The sequence below is a fragment of the Melospiza melodia genome, unplaced genomic scaffold (assembly GCF_035770615.1).
Source record: "Melospiza melodia melodia isolate bMelMel2 unplaced genomic scaffold, bMelMel2.pri scaffold_54, whole genome shotgun sequence".
Classification (NCBI taxonomy): domain Eukaryota; kingdom Metazoa; phylum Chordata; class Aves; order Passeriformes; family Passerellidae; genus Melospiza; species Melospiza melodia.
This window is the reverse complement of record NW_026948798.1, coordinates 4,585,347-4,609,836: the sequence shown is the minus strand read 5'-3', so window position 1 is coordinate 4,609,836 and position 24,490 is coordinate 4,585,347. Positions and strand designations below refer to the sequence as shown.

Here is a 24,490-nt window from a genome sequence, read left to right as displayed (position 1 = left end):
AGACAATTCTAGAAATAGTAAACCACTAGAAACTTTATTTTCTTTATATTGTCAGATTTAAAAAAAATTGTAAAGAAAAAAAAGTGCTCTAAAGAATTTATTTTAATTCTTACTACCTTTTTTCTTTTACTTGCTTTTAATAAAATTTTCTTTATACCCGTTTAAAATTTTAAGTCTTCTTTACCTTTCTCGTAATCCTATCTCACAACAAAATAAACACATAAATAATTAACCGACACTAAAACCGACCACACTCATCAATCCATTAATTAAGAAATCTCAAGATGAGAAAAATCTTAAATTAACAGATCAAAACCACTACAATGTTATCATGTTATCATAACCCTTTACCAAAGTTTCTCTGATTTTCTAAAGCTGCCAGTATAGGCTGTTTGATTGGTTTGGGCTCCTGAGAATCTCTTATTGGTATTTCTTCATAGAGTCCAACTCAGTGTACACAAACAACTGTAATTCCTTTTAAATGTTTCCTTGAGAGAATTGTTTGGGGGATGGGAGTCAGGGCTTGTGTGTCCTGCTTGGCCCAGCCCAGGCAGGGCTTTCCCAGCCACATTCCACACTCCATTTCCCAGCTGGAGCCGCTGGTGCCTTTGAGTTGTGCTGCCCCAGCCCCAGGGACGCTCTCCTTGTCTGCCCATTCCCCCACGGTCTCTGGGCAGGGATGGCCTCAGTGGGGGCTGCTGACATCCTCAGCACCTTGGAGGCTGCTGCTGAATTTTCCTGCTCCAGAGGCTTATTCAGCCTTCAGCTCTTGAGTGCAGGAATTCAGTGTCCCAGGGCTCATTAACATTCAGAACACCTGAACAAGCCAAGCCTCTGGGGGTAATTTGATTTAATTTTCAAATCTTTTGTGGTTAATTAGACGAATTCCAGTAGTGTATTCAAGTTTAATAGATTCTATTTAAAGAGACAGTGAGAAAAGATTTCCTAGGTCCAATTCAGGTTTCTTCTCCCTGCTAATTTATTGATACGTGCAATCTCCAGCTGACACTGAATCCAAGTACCTCTTCATGCAGTTTGAATAGACATGAAAGTCAAGACCCTTCTCGGCTGACAATCAATGTGACTCTGTCTCTACCCCCACCCCACCATTTCCCCCATCCAAGCCCTGGCACTCAGAGCAGCCTTGTGCAAATCTGAGCTCCCTCCAGCCCAGGCTGCACCTGCAGCTTTCAGCTCCTTGGCTCCAACTCCCACCTGCTTTCCTTGGAGAAGGAGCTGCCCAAGACACAGAGGGATGTTCATTTCTTGTCAGCCAAGAAAGCCAGGGGAAGGCACAGCTCCATCAAATGCAAAAGTCAGTCTTGTCCCTGAATCTACCCCACACCTGATCCCCACAGCCTCTCCTGTTTCCTTCATTCCTCCATTGCCAGGGACTTTCTGGTACAAGGCAGCTCTGCTTTGGCTATGGAGGAAGGTGGAAGTTCCACCACTGGAGTGGGAAGCACAGCTCATCAGGGTTTCTGTCCTTTGCGGGTCAGGAACTGATGAGACTCAGAGGCACGGAAAGATTCTCTTAATGGCCAACGGACCACAGTTGAACAGGACACAAATTAATAACAATCACGCTCTTCCCTGAGCTATGTGCAACACCCCAGCGGCATCTGATGAGTCCACCATTCACACGTTATTTCCATACTAAAATTAATTTTATAGAAACGTGGTTCTGTGATAGATATAAACACAATTAAGTTCCTTTATCAGGATGCTCGTTGTGTTTTGGGGACAAAACAGCTCAAACAATTCCTGATTTGCAAAGCTGTCAGTGGTGGATGGAGAAGGGAAGTCAGGCTGCTCTTGGTGGTGAGGAAAAGCTGAAAGCAGCCTGACTCATTTCATCTCCTCTTGTCCTGGCTGATCTCCCCTCTTTCCCCTTCCACCCATTGGCTTTTGTCTCCCCCCAGCCCCCTGTCAAGAGTGTGGCTCTGTGTTCTCCATCCCCTCCTCGCTGGCACTGCCAGGCTGGCATGAGGAGCCCCTCAACCTTCCCTGCTCCGGGCTGGACAAGCCCAGCTCCCTCAGCCTCTGCTCACAGCCTAAGGGCTCCAGCCCCACCTTGGAGGCCCTTCCCAGACCCTGCCCCAGCTGCCAGACATCTTTCCTGCCCTGGCCAACCGAACCCAGGCCACAGTGACCTGGATAATAGCTGTCCTTGATGTCCTGGTCACACAGCCCTGGGCCCTTGTCCCCATGTCAGGCTCTGGGGTGGATCCTGTGGAACATCCTTTGGTGGAGGCTGTGGCTCCAGGTGGGCCGGGGGGATCCCAGGGGACAGGGACCCTGCTGGGCATGAACAGCATTCGACTTGTTGGGAGAAACTGTGAGGGGGAGCTGGGGCAGAGTGACCAACCCAGTGACCTGACACAGCCCTGCTGGGATGTCACACAGCCCCTCTGGGATGTCACAGCCTGCTCTGTGATATCACAGCCCATTCTCCAATGCCCCACAGCTGATCTCTGATGGCTGGTAACAGCTGGTCACAGTCAACTCTGTGATGTCACAGTCTGCTCTGTGACGTCAGACATCTGCCCTCTGATGTCACAGCCGGCTCTGTGATGTCACAGAGGCAGTATATGATGTCATATTGCCCAAACACCTCACATAACCCACTCTGTGATGTCATAGCCCACTCTGTGACCTCACGTTATGAGATTGTAGGATCTCAGCACCTCAGGATGGAGGTGCAGAGTGGCCGAGAACACCCTTGGGGGGCTCGGGAGTCCTGGAATGTTGCCAGAAGTGTCTGGTGGCAGGACTTTGATCCTACACAGGAGATGACACCTGTATGAGGATAGGAGGATTTCACTGGGGTGAATGGTGAAGGGATAAGTTAATTAGAGTGTAAAACACAGGGTTTAGGATTTCTGTACAGGGGGATCTAAACAAGTAGGATGGAGGAATTGGGGCGTGTCCTGTCCTTCTTCTTCTTCTTCTTGGCCTCCATCTTCTGTGGTGATGGTGGCACTTTGGGATTGGTTATTACTAGAAGTGCACCGGTTAATAAGGGTAGAAGGTATTGGGGAAAAATTATAAATATTGTATACGTAACTTCGGGTATAAAGAAAAGTGACCGCCCCGGGGGCTCTCAGCGTGCTCATGGCTGGCTTGCTGTGCAGACCTCTGTTGGGCTGAAAGAAAATCTTTTAGATAAACAATTAATAAACACCGAGACCGAGAAAAGATCAGAAGTCTCTCCTCGTCCTTTGAAGTGCCGGGCTGTCCAAGGCCACCCTGGGCCTTTCCAGGCCACCTAAACAGCCGAGAAACCAACAAGTGGCGTCCCTGAGCTATCTCCGGTCATAAATCAGCCAGGAGAAACAGAAATCAACAAGTGGCGTCCCTGAGCTATCTCCGGTCATAAATCAGCCAGGAGAAACAGAAATCAACAAGTGGCGTTCGCTGCGTGGGCTACTCCCCACCAACCCTTTCGGGGGGGGATCAGCCCTGAAGAGCTGAAGAGCTAAAGAGCTGAAAAGCCAAGAGGGCAGCTCCGATCTAGGACGAGTTCCCAGGAGAGCACTGATAGCTCCTGAGGAGAGAAGCCTGAGGAAAAGAGAAAAGAAAAGAAGAAAAAAAAAAAAAACGGCCAGAAGAGTCTGCAAAAAACAACAGTCACTGAGAATTACATCTCTCAGCTTCTGCCGAAGACAGTTCGTAGCAGAGCAGCCCGGATTGGAACCGGAAGGCGCCTCTGGATCCTTCTCCTGTGACCTGCTGGACAGAGACCGGGAGCCTTCGGACAGCTCTGACGACAGATTCGGTGAGAAGGTCAAAAAATAAGAACATAATTGCACACTCTCCCAGGAACAACGGGAAATTTTGTCTGCCTTACAAGGCGTGGCTCAAGCATACACAGAAGGGATCCCAAAGAAAGAATTAAAACAGTTATTGTTGTGGGCAAAGCTTAATTACCCACTTGCCGAAACATGCCTGCTATTCGAAGTGGGGTTTTGGCAGGAAATCAATAGGCACTTATATTTCTTAGCGACAAAAAAAGACGAGACAGCGTTAAAGCTGCTCTCGCCGGCAAGATTAATGCTAAAAGACATTTTGGTACAGTCGAAAAGACTGGGAGAGCAACGAAAAGTTGCGGCACCCTCAGAAGGAAGGGGGGAGCAAAGCTCCGGGAAAAAATTAGCTCTGGCCTCAAGAAGCCAGGGGGAAAGGGCTCTCAAGAAAAGAGAGCAGGAAACAATATTAAAGCCCCCGGTCCCAAAACCCAGAAACCCCAGGAAGCTCCTAAAGCGTCCTGAAACCCCGGAGAGTACAGGGGAGTCAGGATCGGAAGGGGGGGGTGCAGAGGGGAGAGAAGGGATCGGGGGGGGTGCTTTCTCGCGGCGCGGCAGCGGCGGAGCAGGCGGGGGGCGCGAGTAAAGAGATAACGGGAGACACAAGTTCCCGTGCGGCTTTTGTCAGCGCAGCGCCGGGGGTGGCGGCTGCCCCAGTCGGCAGAATAGCGGAGACGCGCGCGGCGGGCAAAACTCGCAAGAACCCGCGGGCAAAGTCGGCTCGAATTGCGGGGTGGGCTCGGGTGCCGGCGGGGGGCGGGCTGTACACTCCGGTGGGAGGAGTGGACACAGCGTCAAAGTCAGGGACAGACCGAGGGAGGAGACCTCAGAGGTGGAACAAGGGGGAGAGAGTGACGTCAGCTCGGGAGAGACAGGGAGCGGCTCTGAGAGCACGCATGCGCAGAGAGTAGAGCGCGGGCGGGGGTGGGCCCGATCCCCTGTGACGTCTCGGGCGAGGAGGGGCCGTGCTCGGGACTCTACGTCCCCCGGCACCACACCCTCTCCAGACTTGGTACCTTCGGATGAAACCCTCGGAGTTCCAGTCCCTTCCCTTCAAGGGAGACGTTCTGGTGTTCAAGCTCCATCTTTAGCTGAATTAAAAGCCGAGCAAACACGGTCTCAAATGAGATCGCCGACACGGCAGCCGACCGGAAAAGGAAGAGCAGTCGAGCTCATTCCGTCATCCGAGCTGGGGAGGCCGGTGACAGCGCCACCTAGTGGCAGGAGGACAGAAGTGCACGACATGCCGGACCGGTTCGGCGGAGCCACAGCGCCATCTCGTGGCGAGGCTGCAACAATGCAGCAATATTTTCCAACATTATATAAAAAGAAAAGCACTTTAAAGAAAACAATATTAACGCAACAAAGGGATTATCCATCGACTTCGGGATTTCATGAAGATGATGAAAGCTCAGATGAAGAACAACTACAAGGAGAAGATGTCATACGGATCACAGCATCAGAAGGTGTTCCGACATGGATGCTGTCAGCAGCGGAAGCAGCAAAAAGCTTCTTGCATTCAGTTGATGCTGCGAAAAAGAAATATCTACAGGATCCTCGAGTTTCCTTTTCGGATCTAGGAGCGAGGCCAAAAACCTCAAGGCGAGGAATGAGGCACGATGAATCACCAATGACATCCACGACACCATTATTCATGCAAGTCCCAATGGAACCTCAGGAATTGGAGATTTTTGGGTCCATGACAATGGAACTCTGCATGCAGTTTGAGGCTCCGAATGTCACAAAGGCGAAAACTGTCGATTTGATTCCCATTCATGAATTTTATAAGAATGCGTCAGCATGGTGTAAATATACAGAGAAAACTACCAGAGGATCGGTCCAGGTCCCAGTGCAATTGCCACGGGGTTTGTTTTTAATTTGCGGGGACAGAATTTGGCATGGCATTCTTGCTAATGCCACGGGATGTCCATGCAGCATTGGGGAAATTTCAATGCTATCGCCTGATTTGAACATGTTGAGGGAGAGAAAACGCAGAGAAAAAAGATCAATAGAACAATATGCGGCAGATTGCAATGATAAAATATTTTCTTGGGACAAGAAAGCGAGTATTGCTACAGCAATCTTCTCACCTCAAGCAGCATCAGGGGTAGCCTTGACTCAAGTCGACCGCATGGGTTGTTGATTGAGCAAACATGCACGGTCTGTGTCTGTCACATTTGATGACATGTTAAAAGACATCAGTGGTGTAAGGCAGGCGACTCTTCAAAACAGAGCGGCGATTGATTATCTATTGCTCATTCATGGACATGGGTGTGAAGAGTTTGAAGAGATGTGCTGCATGAATCTCTCAGATCATTCAAGGTCAATTCATGAAAGTATCAAAAATATAAAGGACAGCATAAATAAGCTTGGCGAGATCACAGGATCATGGATCGTTCAGCTGGTAGACTTCTTTGACATCTCTCCCATTTGGAGAGGAATTTTAAGGGTAGGATTCTATGTTTTAATAGTTCTCCTAGTCCTCATACTTGTTGTCCCATGCATATTTGCATGTTTAAAACACGCTATGAATCGGATAGCAAAAGAGGTCTTCCTGGTGCAAACAGAAGGGGGAGATGTGGGATCTCAGCACCTCAGGATGGAGGTGCAGAGTGGCCAAGAACACCCTTGGGGGGCTCGGGAGTCCTGGAATGTTGCCAGAAGTGTCTGGTGGCAGGACTTTGACCCTACACAGGAGATGACACCTGTATGAGGATAGGAGGATTTCACTGGGGTGAATGGTGAAGGGATAAGTTAATTAGAGTGTAAAACACAGGGTTTAGGATTTCTGTACAGGGGGGTCTAAACAAGTAAGATGGAGGAATTGGGGCGTGTCCTGTCCTTCTTCTTCTTCTTCTTGGCCTCCATCTTCTGTGGTGATGGTGGCACTTTGGGATTGGTTATTACTAGAAGTGCACCGGTTAATAAGGGTAGAAGGTATTGGGGAAAAATTATAAATATTGTATACGTAACTTCGGGTATAAAGAAAAGTGACCGCCCCGGGGGCTCTCAGCGTGCTCATGGCTGGCTTGCTGTGCAGACCTCTGTTGGGCTGAAAGAAAATCTTTTAGATAAACAATTAATAAACACCGAGACCGAGAAAAGATCAGAAGTCTCTCCTCGTCCTTTGAAGCGCCGGGCTGTCCAAGGCTGTCCTGGGCCTTTCCAGGCCACCTAAACAGCCGAGAAACCGACAAGTGGCGTCCCTGAGCTATCTCCGGTCATAAATCAGCCAGGAGAAACAAAAATCAACATGCGATGATAAATTGTCTCCACCAGGTGAGCTGACACCTGGAGCTTGTTCTCCAAAACCCCAGGCCTATGGAAACCACACAATGCCCATTGTGTGAGAAGGGGAACTGGAAGTTCACCAGCCTCAGTGTCCTGCCAGCTCAGCCAGGTGTCACAGACATCTTTTCATTAAAATCCTTTCATTAAGATTTTTCCTGCTGAAGCTGAGAAGTTTCAGCAACAAATGTAAACAATCGTTATCTGCTGCTGTGCAGTGCAACAGGTGGATCCGTGATTGGTCTCCTGTGGATGTTTGGATTTACTGACCAGTCACGGCAGAGCTGGCTCCTGCTCACTCTCTGAGACACAGATCTTTGTTATTCATTCTTTTTTTTCTATTCTTAGCTTAGCTAGCCTTCTGAGAACCTTTCTCTTCTATTTCTTTTAGTATAGTTATAATGTAATATATATATCATAAAATAATAAATCAAGCCTTCTGATCATGGATCAACGTTCTCGCCTCTCTCTTCGCCTGCAACCCTTGTGACCAATGTCACAGCCAGTGCCACTGGAACATTGGGATCCACGACCACCAGAGACTACCAGAGAGACCTCCAGGACAGAAGAATGCATGGGTTAATGGGAGGGGAAATATGTGAATGATTTTGGGGAAATGATTATCATATTTATGTTTAGTCTGGGAAAATCAATGAATATGTGTGCAATATACAGAATATAAACTGAAACTTCCCTGTACTCAGCCTGCACGGCTTTGGGAGGAGCTATCCCCCGTGCATCCAGCTGAATAAAGAATACTACTTCTTAATGCTACATTGGTGTTAAGGAGTTTTCTGTTTTACCAAATTTTTGGTAACACACCCACTGCCATGGAAAGCTCTGTCTGCTGCTGTTCACAAACAGAGAAGGGCTGGTGGCAGATGTGGGGCTCAGAGGCTGCCTGGGGCACAGTGAGCATGAAATAATCAAGTTTTCAATGTTCTGTGAAAGACGGAGGGGCAGCAACAAAACTTCTGCACTGGAATTTGGAAGGGCAGACTTCGGCCTGTTTAGGATGCTGATTTTGGGAGTACCAAATCAGGTACTGATTTTTTGAAGGGAAACAGCCCTTAAATAAAAAGGGGTCAGGAAGAATGGACACATTTTAAAAAAGTAATCTTAAGGGGGAAGGAGCAGCCTGTCCCAGTGTGCCAAAAAATGATCTAGTGAGGAAAAGGACTGTCCCGGCTTCCCATGCAGCTTTTCTGGGAACTCAGGAGAAGAAAAGACCAGAATTGCAGGAAGTGTATAAGGATGTCATTAGGTTATTAAGAAAGGGAAGTTGAGAGGTGAAAGCTCAATTAGAATTTAACCTGGAGGCTTGTCTAAAAAGAATGAAAATGTTTTTATAAAAAAATTTATAGCAACAGGAGGGAGAAGGAGGGAGAATAAAGTAACTGAAAATAAGAAAAAGACAAAGCTACTTAATATCTTGTTTGTCAATTTTCAGTATTTGGACAGGTTGCCCTCAGGACAAGTGTTCTCCAGAGCTGGTGGATGGGCACAGGGAGCAGAACAGCATTTCTCATCTAGGAGGGAGCAGTTGGTGACCTGCTGAGCCACTCAGATGCTCACAGGTGTATGGGACAGGATGGAATCCATCCTAGGGGCATGAGGGAGCTGGTGGATGAGCTCCCCAAGCTGCTCTCCATCATTTACCATCAGTCCTGGCTCAGTGGGGAGGTCCCAGAGGACTGGAGGTGCCAGTGTGAGCCCATCCCAAAGAAGGGCTGGAAGGAGGATCTGGGGAACTCCAGGCCTGTCAGCCTGACCTGGGTGCCCAGCAAGGTTATGGAACAGATCACCCTGAGTGCCATCACAGGGCGCCCACAGGATGGCCGAGGGGTCAGAGCCAGCCAGCATGGATTTCAATATCTGCATTGATGAACTGGATGAGGGGACTGAGTCCAGCATCAGCAAATTTGCAGATGACACCAAGCTGGGTGTGAGTGTGGATCTGCTGGAGGGTAGGAGGGCTCTGCAGAGGGACCTGGAAAGGCTGGATCCAGGACCCAAATCCAACACGGTGAGGTTTAACAAGTCCAAGTGCTGGGCCCTGCATGTTGGCCACAACAACCCCTGCAGTGCTACAGGCTGGGGACAGAGTGGCTGGACAGTGGCCAGGCAGAAAGGCACCTGCAGGGACTGATGGACAGCAGGCGGGGCATGAGCCAGCAGAGTGCCCAGGTGGGCAAGAAGGCCAATGGCTCCTGGCCTGGATCAGGAATAGTGTGGCCAGCAGGAGCAGGGCAGTGATTCTTCCCCTGTGCTGGGCACTGGTTGGGCAGCCCCTTAAATGCTGTGTCCAGTCGTGGGCCCCCCAATTTAGGAAGGCCATGGAGGGGCTGGAGCATGTCCAGAGAAGGGCAACTATTGAAGTGAAGGGGAGACGACCATCCTTTAATGCATCGAACTCCAATTTATTGATCGATCAGTCACTTTAAATAACAGCGCTAATTAACTTCATGCATATTCCAAAATCCAGGTTCACGATAGGCTAACAGAGAAAACTCTAACCACTCCCTTTGTTTTACAATGCCTATAATTGTTTATTAAAAACAAAACCAGTGTTCACACTGTGATATGAAAGGTTCCCAAAACTTCCATATCTGTTCTCAGGGTGCCATCTTTTCCCAGAGAGGGTGTTTTGCTTGTTATGGGAAGACTGTCTGAGAACCTTATTGTTTATAAAGTGATGCATGAGAGAGCCTAATTGTTTATAGAAATCAGCCTGGAAACTGCTTTTGGAACTGCTTCGCAACTACCTTTTACTGCTCTCTCAACTGTATGCCTTCATGGCCTTTTTATTTAAGCCATGCTTGAACTAAACTCTCCGCATCTCCCCCGTCTTTTTCTTTTTGAGAAAGGAGGTTAGTTTGCCAGGTTTTCTCTATCATCCTACTAACCATATTTTGGATACAACTACAGAAACAAGGTAAAATAAGTAAAAGCAATAAGAGTACACCTAATATCCCTATAGCATATATTTCAAGGTTTCTTTGCCATGGTCCCAGTCCTAAACTTTTAAGCCACTCATCAGTTCCCAATCCTTCTTCTTCCTTAGGGCTGTTAAGCCCTAGCGGTAGCTCTTTTATCTTAGAATGAATAGATACAGAATGATCAGATAAATTCATGCAACACATACCTTCAAACTCTTCACACCCTTGGCCTTGTGCTAAGAGTAAGAAATCTATGGCAGCTCTATTTTGTAAAACAGCGTGATTAACACTCTGTACATCTGCAGTTAACATATCTAATATCTGTGATGTCTTATTCAATTCACCCTTAGCCCAACACCCTATTTGTTTTGCTAAAGTCATTGCTTTGCTTGCAGCACCCCATGGTAGGAGAGCTGAAACCATCACTTGTTTAAATTTACTCCAGAACCATGGATCTCCTATTTGACTACAGTCTAAGTTGTGTAAGCTGCGCCTTTGCCTGCTTGTCTTATGACTTAGTTGCATTAATACAGATATATTAGGGTGGAATAATGATAACTTGCCTAAATAACAAGGTCCACCATGCGACTGGGCTGGTATTCCATTCCAGGCTCTATCTCTGCAAATTAGAAATTTCCCTGTAGGTAATTTCTTAGGTGTCATGCTACTAGAGCCTTTACATTGGTTATAAAGCTGTTTGGACACTATGTCTGGGCTTAGAGATGAATCCAGAGTAGCCCATGTCTGTTTATGCTGATTCATCTTCTGAGAATTAGAGTAATCAAAGCTGAACCACCCACCATTGGAAGTGCTGGTCATGCTAGCATTTGCACTTCCAAAAAGAACTAACTCCTCAGGTGGGGAATGCAAAGGAGTATTAAGTGATTGAATTAACAGGCATTGGCGGTAGCCATCACTCTGACTGGCAGTATACCCTTTTTGTGCGGGCAATTTAATATTTACCATATTGCGCATACATAAGGCACGGTTATTAATAAGACTGCAGAATTCTTGAGGAGACCATCCTGGAAGCCCTACCAAACACGTTCGAAATGGATTAGTAACTCCTCCAAGGCTGAGACAAAGTGATGACTGATTAATCTGTCTAGCAAGTGTTATCCATACATTATCTCTAGGTTGACTAAAATGTGTTACCCTTAATTCTTCAGCTACCACTACACCAAGCAATATAATAAAAGTAAATCTCATTTTTCTGTTTTTACTTTGACCTTCTTTTTCTTATCAGTTTTTAACCTTGCTGTTCCCGATACCTGAAGACCACACTTTTGTAACCTTCTAATGCAGTTATCTAATGCCTGATTGGGATCTCCTCTTATAGGCCCTACAACAGAATGTTGTGTTAAAGGTACCAGTTTTCTACACCTTACAGAGGCTATATATGATGCACTTTGAGCTTTAACCCTTTTCAAAATATACTGTATCTCCCACCAATAATAGGCCAAGATTTTCTGCTCATGAGATTCATAAAGGTCTAAAGCTGAGGCAGTGTTTAGCCCTGTTTCATTCCGTAGTGCCCACTCCCAATTATGTTCCCAGGTATGTCTATAATTACAGGTGTTACACCATAAATGAAAAAGCGACAACTGATCCACCCAAAAGGTCTTATCACAACCTCCACAACACAGTGCAACCCAAGCAGCACAATTTGGGCTGTGACATTCAAGGCAGTTCTCTTTTGCTGGTCCTTTTATATGGAAAGATGATAATGATTCAATAATGTCAATCAGTTCCCTGGTCGTCCAGCAATGGCGTGTTATGGCCCTGTCGATCGCCTTCGAGTGTCCCTTCAGTTGAAGCAGTAGTGATCTCAGGATCAGGAGCAGCTTCTTCTCCAGACGGTCCTTGTCCTCTTCCGTGAGTTGTTCCACCAATCGCTGCATCAAGAACAGGTTTAGTCCACTTGGCAGGTACCCACAATGCTCCTGTAGGGGTGGAAATACAAAGATATCCCCTTCCCCAGAACAGGACCTTAGCAGGATACTTCCATAACCCTGTCTTGGGATCTCGGTATTTTACCCATACTTCTTTTTTCTGTTCACCAATCTCTTGTGGCTTATAGTGTAGTTCTGCTGGGGGTTACCCTACATCTCCAAATACACACAAATGATTAATCACAAATAAACTTTTCAATAATCTTGCCGGGGGGTCAGTTATTCCTCATGCTTGGCTAAATACTTCTTTAAGGTACCATGTGCCCTTTCGATGATGGCCTGCCCCGTTGGGGAATTTGGGATACCTATAACATGTTCAATTCCCCAATTCCTTAAGAATTTCTCTATCCTTTGGCTGATATAGGCAGAACCGTTATCTGTTTTAATTCTTTTTGGTGTACCCATCACTGCAAAGCAACTGTACAAAGGTCTTTCCACATGTATAGCTCTTTCTCCTGTCTGAGCTGTTGCCCATATATATTTGCTATAAGTATCAACGGACACATGTACATACTTTAGTCTGCCAAAGCTAGGGACGTGTGTAACGTCCATTTGCCATAATTCATTTGTTTGCAGGCCTCGTGGGTTTACTCATAGGCCTAAACCACTTCCCCCATTATGGTGACTACAAATCGGGCAAGCCCTCACAATAGCTTTTGCTTCTGAGAATGTTATCTTAAATTCTCTGCTTAAGCCTTTTGCATTTTGGTGAAACATTGAGTGGGCGTCTCGAGCCAATTGGTGACTTGACAGAGGTGTGCTTTGGGTAATAGTGAACAATCTATCTGCCCTATCATTTCCTTCACCTAAACCAACATCCCATTTGTGACTTCTAATATGAATTACAGCATAAGCATGCTCCCTGGATCTTGTAGCTCTATTTAACTGCAATAATAGCTCATATAGTCTTTGATTTTGCACCTCTTTTATGGAAGCGTCTTCAATTCTTGCTACAACTCCTGCTACATACAGAGAGTCTGTAACAACATTCAAAGGTTCCTTAAATTGTGCCATTGCCCATACCACTGCTAACAGTTCCATGGTTTGTAAGTTGTCCACTGCTTCCACTTGCAGAATATGATGCTTCCATACTCACTTTTCCTGCCAGGTAATTGCAGCAGTTCTTGATTTCCTGCCAGCGTCTGTAAATGCAGTAATGGCACCTGAGATAGGAGAATTTTCTCGCTTTGGACGAGTTATCCAGTCCCAGTCCCCTATCCATTGAATCAAATCTGGTCAAAGCTGGTGTGTTTCAATAGGGCAACATGCACCCAAGAGAGCTTCCTGCATTTCCTCTGAATTAGTCAAATACCAGTCCAAGGTATCCTTTTTCATTGGTATCTTGATGGCAGCTGGTTCTGCCCCAGCCTCCTGCAACATCCTTTCTCTGCCCTTCTTTATCAGATCTGCTAACATTTCAATTTTTTGAAAAAGAGTCTTACTTTGCTGCAGTGGGGGGGGAGATCCATTCTAATATCCGTGTTTCCCCTGTTTCTTGTTTGCTTTGCGTAAGTGCTCCCAAAAGATACTGTGGGCCCTTCCAAATGGTCAGATCTATGGGTAAGTCTGGATCCCTTCAATGAACATGTCCATGCATAACACAGTCCATGATTTGCTGAATGACCCGCTGTTGTTTGTCAGTAATACACACCGGATGAGTTGGGTCAGTCCCTTTCAACAGGGGACACAACTCATCGAGCAGTTCATTGGGTATTCCCACCATTGGTTTTAACCACTGTAAATCACCCGAGAATTTTTGAGCGTCATTTAAGGTGGTTATTTTTGTTTTTAATTGCAGCTTTTGAGGTTTGATAATTTGTTCTGTCATAGACCATCCCAGGTATTTCCAGGGAGCAGTTGTTTGGATCTTCTCAGGAGCTACTACTAGAGAATATTGTGCCAGTGTTGCTCTTATTTCCTGGACTTGTTGTTGTGTGAAAGGCATCAGCTGAGCAAACAATACATCATCCATATAATGATATATCACTGTATTAGGCCATTGTTTCCTAAGAGGTTGCAAAGCTGCACTGACATAAAGCTGACACAAGGTAGGGCTGTTTCGCATGCCCTGCAAAAGAACCGTCCATTCAAACCTCTGATCGGGTGCTTCTTTATTAATCGCAGGTAATGTGAAAGCAAACCGTCGCATATCCTGCGGGTGGAGGGCGATAGTAAAAAAGAAGTCCTTGAGATCAATAATCAGCAAAGGCCAATCCATCGGGATCATGGCTGGGTTAGGTAATCCAGGTTGCAATGAGCCCATAGGTTCCATCTGATCATTAACAGCACGCAAATCATGGAGCAGTCTGTATTTTCCTGACTTCTTTTTAATTACAAAAATTGGAGTATTCCAGGGGCTGGTAGACAAACGCAAGTGTCCCTGTTGGAACTGTTCTGAGACGAGCTGATATGCGTGTTGCAGACTTTCCCCTTTCAAAGGCCATTGCTTAACCCATACCAGAGTGTCAACGATCCAGGTAATGGGAATTGGGAAAGTCCAAGCAATGGCTTTTACTCCAAAGGGTGTTCATTTGTTAAAACAACCCCTAGCTGAACCATAATGTCCCGACCTATAAGGCATTGAACAGTAGGTGGTAACTGCACCACCGAAAAAGTCGCCGTCAGCTGCTTCCCGTCGATATAAACTTGAAGGGGGGGTGAGCGGCTAGCCAGGGTAAGTCCTCCTACCCCGGATACTGCAGTGGCTGCCGGCTGCAAAGGCCAATGATGAGGCCAGCAGTTAGGACTAATGATGCTGGAATCTGCTCCAGTATCCAGCAGACCTGAATATGACCTTTTCTGTCCGTTAAATTCTACTTCTACTTTTTTCTTGGGTCTCTCGGCAAGATTTAAAGTTAACAAGGTAAGTTCTGCTGTGGAACCAAAAGCACTGTCTCTCCTCTCTTGAGTTTTTATGGGTTGTATTCCTTTCGTCATTTGCTCAAGCGGTACCAGCTGAGCAATCCTTTGTCCCTTGTTTATTTGAAGAGGAGGAAAAGGGATGTAAGCCATTACCATAATCTCTCCCGTGCAATCTGCGTCAATAACGCCAGGCAAAACAAACAGTCCTAACATAGATGCAGAAGATCTCCCAAATAGTAGCGCACCCACCGCTTTGTTCTGTATAATAATAGGTCCTTGGACCCCCGTAGGGATTTTTTGCGGGTGCAGAGTCATCAACATTACATCTACTGCGGCTGCCAGGTCCATGCCGAGGCTCCCTGCGGTGGCGGGCTGGAGACTCCCGGCTGCGATGGGTTGGAGGCTGCCTGCTGCGGAGGGTTGGAGGCATGGGGGGGTGTTGTTGCTGCAGTGGCAATTTGTGTCTGGGCGCGGCTGCTGTGAGACTACGCGCTCCTGGAGAAGTTTCCCGACCTCCGTCTACAAGCGCTCGTATTATGATTGTCCATACGGCATTTCTGGCACCAGATTCCGACAGCCTGGCATTCCTGGCGTACATGGCCCATGCCTCCGCATCGGTAACATTTCACGCGGCCCCTTTTATTTGATGCTGCAAATGCGGCTGATGCTTGGAGAGGTGCAACAGCGGCTAACTGCAACCTGACTCTGAGAGGACTTTGCCTGTTCTTGCAAGCCTATTCCTAACTGTTTAATTGCGTCTACCACTAAAGCCTGCTGCCCGGTTGGTATGAGAGGCATCCTCTCTAATGCCTCCTCTATAGTCCAATTTGCACCTAAGGTATTAAGTATGTTTCTAGTAGCAGAATTACAATTTTGAATCGCACACTGTTTGAGGAGGGCCCCGCGCATATATTCTGCTACTCCAGCGCTCTCAATTGCAGCCGCAGCTCTATCAATAAAAGTGCCAAATGATTCCTCTCTGCCTTGCTTAATTCCCATATATACTGGTATCCCTCCTGGTTCCTTTACCCTTTCTATTGCGAGTCTGACTAACCTCATTGCCTCTCGGCACTTCTCCTGACCTGTTAAGGCTTGTGCCTCAGTGCGAAGGAAAGGTCCCAGACCCATAAGCTCATTAACAGTGACGCCATGGAGGGGGTCACCTGGCTGCCTTTGAACTGCCACGCACTCGTTAACGAGCTCTTGCCAGTGAGCATTAAACAGCAATTGTTGATGTTGGGTAAAGATTAGTTTAACTATGCCACAGCAATCATTAACGAGAAGGATGCTGGTGTCAAAAATATAATCGAGCATTTGCTTGGCTGGTTCGCTTTTAAATCCAAACTGACTAACAGTAGCTCGCAATTGAGATAACATTTTCCAGTCTAAAGCACTGATTGTCGCCTGTATACTGCCTCCGGCCTGAGGGGTAAAAATAACCGGACAAGCCAGTTTGCTCGCCATGCTTATCAGCTCTTGGTCTCCCTTTTCCATTGTATCCTTGGCCAGGGCAGCCCACGCATCTCGTCTTTCCCTTGCAATCATCGCTGCTAGATCGTTTTCCGACCCAGGGACTGACTGACTGCTTTTCGGGAACGGAGTATCGGTTTTGGCCCCGGCTGCTGCGATACAGCAGATACGGGAGACTCAGAGGTGCTCCGTGTAGCCTGCGGCAAAGCGGGCAATAAAGCACCCTGCGGAGCTTGGCTCGTTAAGGGGGGCTGGCTCATTAAGGGAGGCGGCGAAGTGGGTCATGCAGCGCTCTGTGGCGCCTGGCTTAAAGCCTGGCTCGCAGCCTGGCTCACAGCCTGGCTCGCAGAGGGAGTTGGTGAGGCTGGTAATAAAACAGTCCTCATAGCGGGGCCAAGAGGAGTTCCTGACTCCGTATCAAACTCCCTGTCTTGATCGTACTCTTTGTTACCATCATGAGCGGCAGTAGCCTGGTGGGCAGCCCTTTTTTCAGCCTGAAACTGCAACAGTTCGGTATTAACGACCCGCCATAATTTACCCCACTTTTTAGCAGTTTTATCATCGTCTAACGTAACCTGCCATAATATATCACCAAATTTATGCCATTCCGACAATTCATGAACTGTGTGGGAATTCACAAAGATTCCCCGTTCCAAACCATAAGCCAAAAGACCTGGTAATTCTTTCTGTAAGTCTATTCCCTTAATTTACCTTTTTTGCAAGAAAGTAATAAAAAGTTCATATGCGGCTTGCCTTTCCATACCTATATAAGTGCGCACTTTGCAGGTCCTCAAGGCTTCCGGCCACACGTATCAGCCAGGCCCGTCTATACGGTCGCCTAGGGCACGGCGCATCTCGGCGGCTTTTCCTCCGCTTTGTTTATTCGTGCTTATTGCCATTCCGGCTGCTTCGGAACCTGAACCAATCCTCACCTCCTGTGGCGTTCGCAATCCCCAAGGTGTTCGCTATCATGGTCGGGTGTCACCATTTGTTGAGATGAAGGGAGAACGACCATCCATTAATGCATCGAACTCAAGTTTATTGATCGATCAGTCACTTTAAATAACAGTGTTAACGAACTTCATGCATATTCCAAAATCCAGGTTCATGATAGGCTAACAGAGAAAACTCTAACCACTCCCTTTGTTTTACAATACCGTTAATTGCTTACACAAAACAAAACCAGTGTCCCCACTGTGATATGAAAGGTTCTCAAAATTTCCACATCTGTTCTCAGGGTGCCATCTTTTCCCAGAGAGGGTGTTTGCTTGTTATGGGAAGACTGCCTGAGAACCCTATTGTTTATAAAGTGATGCCTGAGAAAGTCTAATTGTTTATAGAAATCAGGCTGGGAACTGCTTTTGGAACTGCTTTGCAACTACCTTTTACTTTTCTCTCAATTGTATGCCTTCATGGCCTTTTTCTTTAAGCCATGCTTGAACTAAACTCTCCACATACAATAAAAAATAAAATTGCATTTCAGTGCTAATCTTTATTCTAGGAAGAAGTAAGACCCCTTCAGCCAGACAGCCTGCTGCAGAGGCTCTTTTCCCGCAGGAGCTTTGTACCTAGTCACAACCAACATACATAAAACCTTTTCCCTGTTACTTAAGATTTTTGACAAGCTCACGTCTTAGTGTTCTCAGACAAACTATGAGCACAGTGGGCATCTCTTCAAGTTACCATCTTTGTTTGCTTCTGGTGGAACTCCCTCAGTTCTAGAGCAGGGCCTTCTCTCAGCTTGCTGCTGGCCCCAGGCTCTCCTCCCGGCCTGCTGGGCTTGGTTGGGTGGCACAGCCTGTGCCAAGGTGCGGCAAGGTGCCTGCAGGCCCCATCTCTGGGGGAAACGGAGAATGTCCTGCCTGCATACACCGTGCTGCCAGCTCAGCAGTGCAGCACAGCACGGGCTGACGCTCCCCATTGCTCCCACAGGTGCAGCTGGAACCACAGTACATGTTCCTGATGCCCAGAAGGGCCTTGGAAGGGGTTTCTGTCAGTGAACAGGCTGCTGGCTGGGCTTCCTGGCAGGCCTGCTTGTTTTGGAGCTGATTTTCATCTTACGCTCTGTCCAAATTTGGACTTACGAGAAGACAGTGAGTGTTTAGTTCACCTTTCCCTCAAACAGCTTCTTTTGAAAGTAGACTTCTTTTGAAAGTCTACTCTACATAGGAAACATTCCCAGTGAGGCTGCAGTGTAGGTGTGGCCAGTCCATGATTGTTTAAAGAACTCTGCTGAGGGTTCTGCTGCTGCCCAGAGCTTTCACTGGCCTCCTAATTGCTGGGCCTTTTCCTGGGGGGCCCGCTGGGGCTGCAGCCAATGCTGGCTCCCACTGAGGCTGCCTGGCCAAGAGCAGCCCCAGGGGCACAGGGCAGAGGCAAAGCACAGTGGGGAAGAGAAAGAGCAGGGACGAGATTGCTCTTGAAAGGCAGGGGAAGGGAGAATGTCGCTTACCTGAGAGTGCCCCGAAGAGCAGCTGGAAGGGGTACCGGCTGATCAAGGACCCCCGAGGAGCGGAGGGAGGGCGTATCGGCTGACCGAGTGTCCCGAGGAGCGGCTGGGGAGAGTGGGGGTGTGCGTTGGTGGGGAGGAGCGGCCGGAGCGCTTGCACGGTCCCGTGGTGGGGAGGCCGGCGGGGCCTGTCGGAGTAGGCACAGCCCGGCCGGTGGGCACGGCCAACGCCGCCCGCCCGCAGGACCATGGTGCAGTTCCTGTTGGAGGCGGACCTGCACGGGCTGCTGAAGCTGGACACGCTGATCCCGAATGCGCCGCCTGCGCGATGGCAGCGCAAGGCCAAGGAGAGATGCCCCGGGCCCAGCCCCGTCGGCGTGTCGCCCATGAAGCCAGCCAATCGCTCCCACAGCTCCAGCAAGACGCCATCCAAGATACCCAGTGAGCGCCGGCCACCGGCGGCAGAGGTTGAGTGCGGGAGCCTGGCCCAGGCTGCTTGTCCGTAGCCATGGGGCTCTAGGCTCCCTGCCACGCTCCCCTACCGGCTGCTGCTCAGGCAGGAGGAGGTGGGTTGTGCTCCTGACAGCCACCCACCTCCTTGCCAGCATGAGGGGCAGAGCTCTGAGCACTGGGGCTGGCCAGCTGCTGTTCGCCCAGCTGAGCCTTGCTGGCACAGCTGTATGCTAGGATGAGTGTGGGCGGGACTGTCAGCTGACAGCTTTACATCCTGTGAGCGTTTCTGTATCTTCCCCTTATCTCTGGACTCTGGAATTGTTGCACTAGACCCAAGTGCACACAGTCCCTAACCAACTTGGTGGCAGGGAGGAAAATATAAGTTAGTTGTGACTGGGTGGCATGAGACCTCAGAGTCCTACTTGTCTGGTGGGTGTGATGTGGAAGAGTGTTGGGTTTACTCCCATGAAAGCTTTAATACAGGCTGTTAAATAGCTGTAAGACAATATTTTCATATGTGAATGCAGGTAAATCTTGATCCAAAATTCAAAGCATCCCCAAAAAGGCTGGGGGGGATCGCTACATTCCCAACCGCAGCACTATGCAGATGGAGATGGCAAATTTCCTCCTAAGCAAAAAGAATGACCCTGCTGAGGATTCCTCTACCAAGAAGGTGAGCATGTTGCTAAGTTACAATTACTTAAACAACCGCTACTCCTTCCTGCCCCTTTACAGAGCAGTAAACTATAGGTTCTATCAAGTGGGCACACGGGACTGACAAGTCCCAGCCATCACTACTTGCAGCTCTGGGCTTCAGGAGCCTAGGATGTGATTGAAGCTGTAGAGACTGCCATGCACTCTAAGCCTATGCTGCTTCTGGAAGCAAAATTTAGCTTTTGACTAATGAGGCTTTAAAATGTAGCAGGTTACAAAAACACAAAGCTGTAAGCCTATGCAAAGTGAAACTACTGGTGGTAGCTATTCTAGGACAATGTCTCCACAGGGAACACTTCTGGAATGTTTTACACTGTGTTCTGAAATCTGTTTGTGAAGCATTTGGTCGCTTTGTGGCTGTGGCTTTTCCCACTGGCAATAACACTGAATTTGCCATTGTGTGAAAATGTGAGCAGGACAATATATGAAAGTCTGAGGAAAAATTGCTTTGACCTGCCTCTGTGTGACTGACCTTTGCAGCACAGGCAAACATCTTCAGATTCTAAGAAAAGGGGACTTAGGTGTCTGTTTAAATTGCAGTGTGGGAATTGTTTTAAATGCATTGCACTGAGGGTGATTTGTCTCTGTAGGAGCAACAGAAAGCCTGGGCAGTGCATCTGAATGGTTTTGATGTAGAAGAGGCAAAGATCCTCCACCTCAGTGGAAAACTAGAGAATGCTCCAGAAGGTATGATACAGAGTCTGTGTGAGCTGAATCAGCAGCAGAGATCAGGTCAGGGGAACAGCAACACAGAGGCTCTGTGTGTGGTCACAGGAGAAATCAACTGGTTTCTGAGAGCTGCACAGGCTGGAGTCTCCTTTCTTATGGTTCCTGAGGTCGAGGGAGGGCATAACAGTTACAGTGAATTTATTTAGGAGAGGTGCTATGACTGCCAGTTGGTCACCTGTTACAGGGCTTGCAAGGGTCTTCAGGGTGAAGAGAGAGATGAGAATCTTGACCTCATGTTCAGAAGGCTTGATTTATTATTTTATGATATATATTACATTGTTACTATACTAAATGAAATAGAAGGAAAGTTCTCAGAAGCTAGCTAAGCTAAGAATAGAAAAAGAATGAATAAACAAAGGGCTGTGTCTCAGCAGAGGGTGAGACCCAGCTCTGCTGTGAGTGGTCAGTAAATCCAAACATTCACCCGAGACCAATCACGCATCCACCTGTTGCATTCCACAGCAGCAGATAACCATTTGTTTACATTTTGTTGCTGAGGCCACAGCTTCTCAGAAGGGAGAAAAATCCTAAAGAAAGGATTTTTATGAAAAGATGTCGGTGACATTTCACCTGTACTGCAGGTTCCAAACCTTCATGAAGTCTGTAAGAGCATCAAACCCTCTGCTGTGCACTTTCTAGCTTAAACTGCAACTAAATATAATGGGATTCAAAAACCCAAGTGTTTGTTAAATTTGTTTCCATGAATGACGAAATTGTAGCTCACCCCTGTTCAGCAGTTCATACTGCCAGTGATTTTAGTGCACTGCAGGCTTGTGAGTGTTTCTCTTAGGACTTCATTTTCATTCCAAGGGATTCCTAGGTGGGTGAGCAGCACTCAGCTGGGAGGAAACTAACTCAGGTTAACAAACCTGTTCCCCTGCACACAGGCTATCAGAATAACCTGAAAGTGCTCTACAGTCAGAAAATGGCACCTGGATTCAGCAGGAAGAATAGCAGAAATATTCCCTCAAAGCCAGAACGGGTCTTGGATGCACCAGAGACGTTCAACGACTACTGTAAGTAGGCTACAGGGTTGAGTGCTGGGCATCCAGAACATTTTGCACTGGATTGCTGTTCCTAGGACAGTGTAACTGGGCTGTCTGTATTATTTTGTGTACCCAGGCTAGCACAGACCACTTCTGGAGTGTCCCTGTGTGGCCTTACAGGGACAGTGGTCTAGGGCACTGTGTAGGTGCCTTGGAGCAGGGTACCTGGCCCCAGCAGCTGGGCATAGTGACACTCAGAAGGCTGCCCCTCACCTGTACGTGTGTGTGTGCACATGTGCACCCACACCTGCTGCATCAGCACGGGTGAAGGGCAGGGCTCTCTAGCCAAGCATGGTGTGACCTGCATTGCTCTTTCAAAGTGTAGATCTGAATCTTGTAGACTGGAGCTCCCAGAACTTCCTGGCAGTGGTTCTGGACAACACTGTTTATCTGTGGAATCACACTACTAGGGAGATTATCCCCCTGCTGCAGATGGAGCATCCAGATGTTTATATTTCCTCTGTGTCATGGATTAAAGATGGAGACTACCTTGCTGTTGGCACAAGTAGTGCTGAGGTTCAGGTGAATGCAAGAGTAAAACTAGAGGTGTTTTCTAGGGATTGACAGAACTGGGGACAAAACCTTGCCTGGCAGAGGAAGGATGCCATGCACCTGACTTGTCTTCCCTGGTGTGGGGTGGAACTGCCCAGTGTGCAAGGCAGCGTTTCGTTTGGGGGTTTTCTGATAAGTAGCGTTACCTTCTGTGCTATAGTCATGAGATACACACTTTCTCTGTTCCCTTACTGAGAAAGCTGAATGCCAGAGCCTGTGCAGTGAGGTTCCTAGGGCATAGAAACAGGATTGGGTTTCTTCTGAAGAACTTTTTGCTTTGCCTCTCCAGCTATGGGACGCTGAGCAGCAGAAACATCTCCGAACCATGACCAGCCATTGTGGCCATGTGGGAACCCTCATCTGGAACAGTTACATCCTCTCCAGGTAATGCAGTGGGTCAAGGGCAGTTTCCAGTTGTTGCAAACTCCTATCCATCAATCTATGTTTGGCATGGGTTAGGGATGGCAGAGAGAAGTTTGTCCTGGCTTGGGATTCTTACTCAGCCTTATCTGTTGGGGCTGTGAGGAGAAGGCCTCTTTCCTGTATTGCAATTTGTGCTGAAGTTGTAAAGAGCTTGTGTGAGTGTTTCACTCACACCAACAGACCTGTGTTGCTGGTAACACTGGTTGAAACCCAGTGGCAGCTATAGCAGTCTTGCAACAACAAAAATGGATTTAGGTGAAAATGTGCAGCTTGACCCTGCAAGCCTTCTCTTCTCTCTGCAGTGGTGCACGGACTGGGCACATCCATCACCACGATGTCCGAGTGGCTGAGCATCACGTGGCCGCCCTTGCTGGCCACACACACGAGGTGTGTGGACTCAGATGGTCTCTGGATGGCCGCTACCTGGACAGTGGTGGCAAGACAGTCTGGTGAACGTCTGGCCATGCACCCAAGGTGGGGGTGGCGACTTTGCTCCTGTGCAGACCTTCACTCAGCACCAGGGTGCTGTCAAGGTGAGCACAGAGCTGCCACGGGCGGATATGTGTGTGCAAGGCAGGCATGCAGCACTGGCTGGGTGCAGGTTGCCTCTGGTATGTTTTAAAATGAACTCTCCTCTCTCAGGCTGTGGCGTGGTGCCCATGGCAGATGAATGTTCTAGCCACTGGAGGTGGCACTAGTGACAGACATATCCGCATCTGGAACGTGTGTTCTGGCACCTGCCTCAGTGCTGTTGATACCCTTTCCCAGGTGAGAGCTGAACATCAGCTTGGAGACAAACACCTTCTGGCAGCACACCTCCACAGAGCTACTGGCTCCTCAGGCCCAGAGGCACAGGGAAGGAGGGGGACCATGCTTGCCTCCGAGTGGTGAGCATCAGCACATGCACCTCGCCTCACCTGTGTTACTGCCTCTTTGCAGGTGACTTCTATCCTATGGTCCACAAACTACAAGGAGCTCATTTCAGGCCATGGCTTTGCACAGAATCAGCTGGTTATATGGAAGTATCTAAGAATGAACAAGGTTGCAGAGCTGTAAGGTAGATGGACAGGGCCTGGGTGGGGGGGCTGTCAGAGGTTGAAGACAGCTGCACTCCTTGGTTTGAGCCTGCAGCATCACTGATACAGGACAGTATCCGGGGCCATGCTGCTAGGAGTAAAGCATGCCCACGGGGCTGTGGAAGAGATAGCATTGATCCAAGTGTGTGCTTGGGGTCTGAAATCATGCTGCCACAGCCACTGGGGAGACAGCTATGCAAGCTGGCAGGGCTCATGGGAACATACAGGAGTAAATGTGCATGTGCTGATCAGCTCAGCCCTGACTGCACATTCCTTCTCCTCCTCAGGTGATACTGATAGAATCTTGAACCTGACCATGAGCCCTAATGGTACAGCAGTGGCCTCAGCAGCTGCTGATGAGACACTGCGGATCTGCCGCTGTTTTGAGATGGATCTCATAAAGAACAAGAAGAAGGAGAAGGCAAACAATGCCAAAAGCAGTATTCTTCACCAGAGCGTCCACTGAGAGCACAGGATTGTTGTGGGGAGGGGGATATTTGGTTTACACACTGTGCAGTATTTTAAATGTTAATGAACTGCTTAACTTGACTTTTTCTTAATGGAGTCTGGTGGAAGAAAAAGCCATGGCTCCTAAACCCAAGTCTTTCTCCCTGAGGCTGGGGATCTGGGCAAGGAGTGGAGACCTAGGTCTTAAGGGCCAGTTTAGAGGCCCCTGAGCTTAGCACAGCCTAGCAGAAGGATGCTGTGCAAGGGCTGTACTTCTGTTTCTG

General features: G+C 48.1%; 1 protein-coding gene and 1 pseudogene across 1 annotated transcript in view; one reads left to right on the top strand and one right to left on the bottom strand.

Moving 5' to 3' along the window:
- LOC134413844 (olfactory receptor 14J1-like) overlaps positions 1-15,445 on the bottom strand; it is a 124,512-nt gene extending 109,067 nt beyond the window's left edge. The window contains exon 1 of the mRNA XM_063147886.1: positions 15,398-15,445. Within this exon, the coding sequence (XP_063003956.1) occupies positions 15,398-15,445 (48 nt within the window). The remainder of the gene's footprint in view (positions 1-15,397) is intronic.
- Positions 15,446-19,014: 3,569 nt separating this feature from the next.
- Positions 19,015-24,207, top strand: LOC134413855 (cell division cycle protein 20 homolog; annotated as a pseudogene).
- Positions 24,208-24,490: the final 283 nt, after the last annotated feature.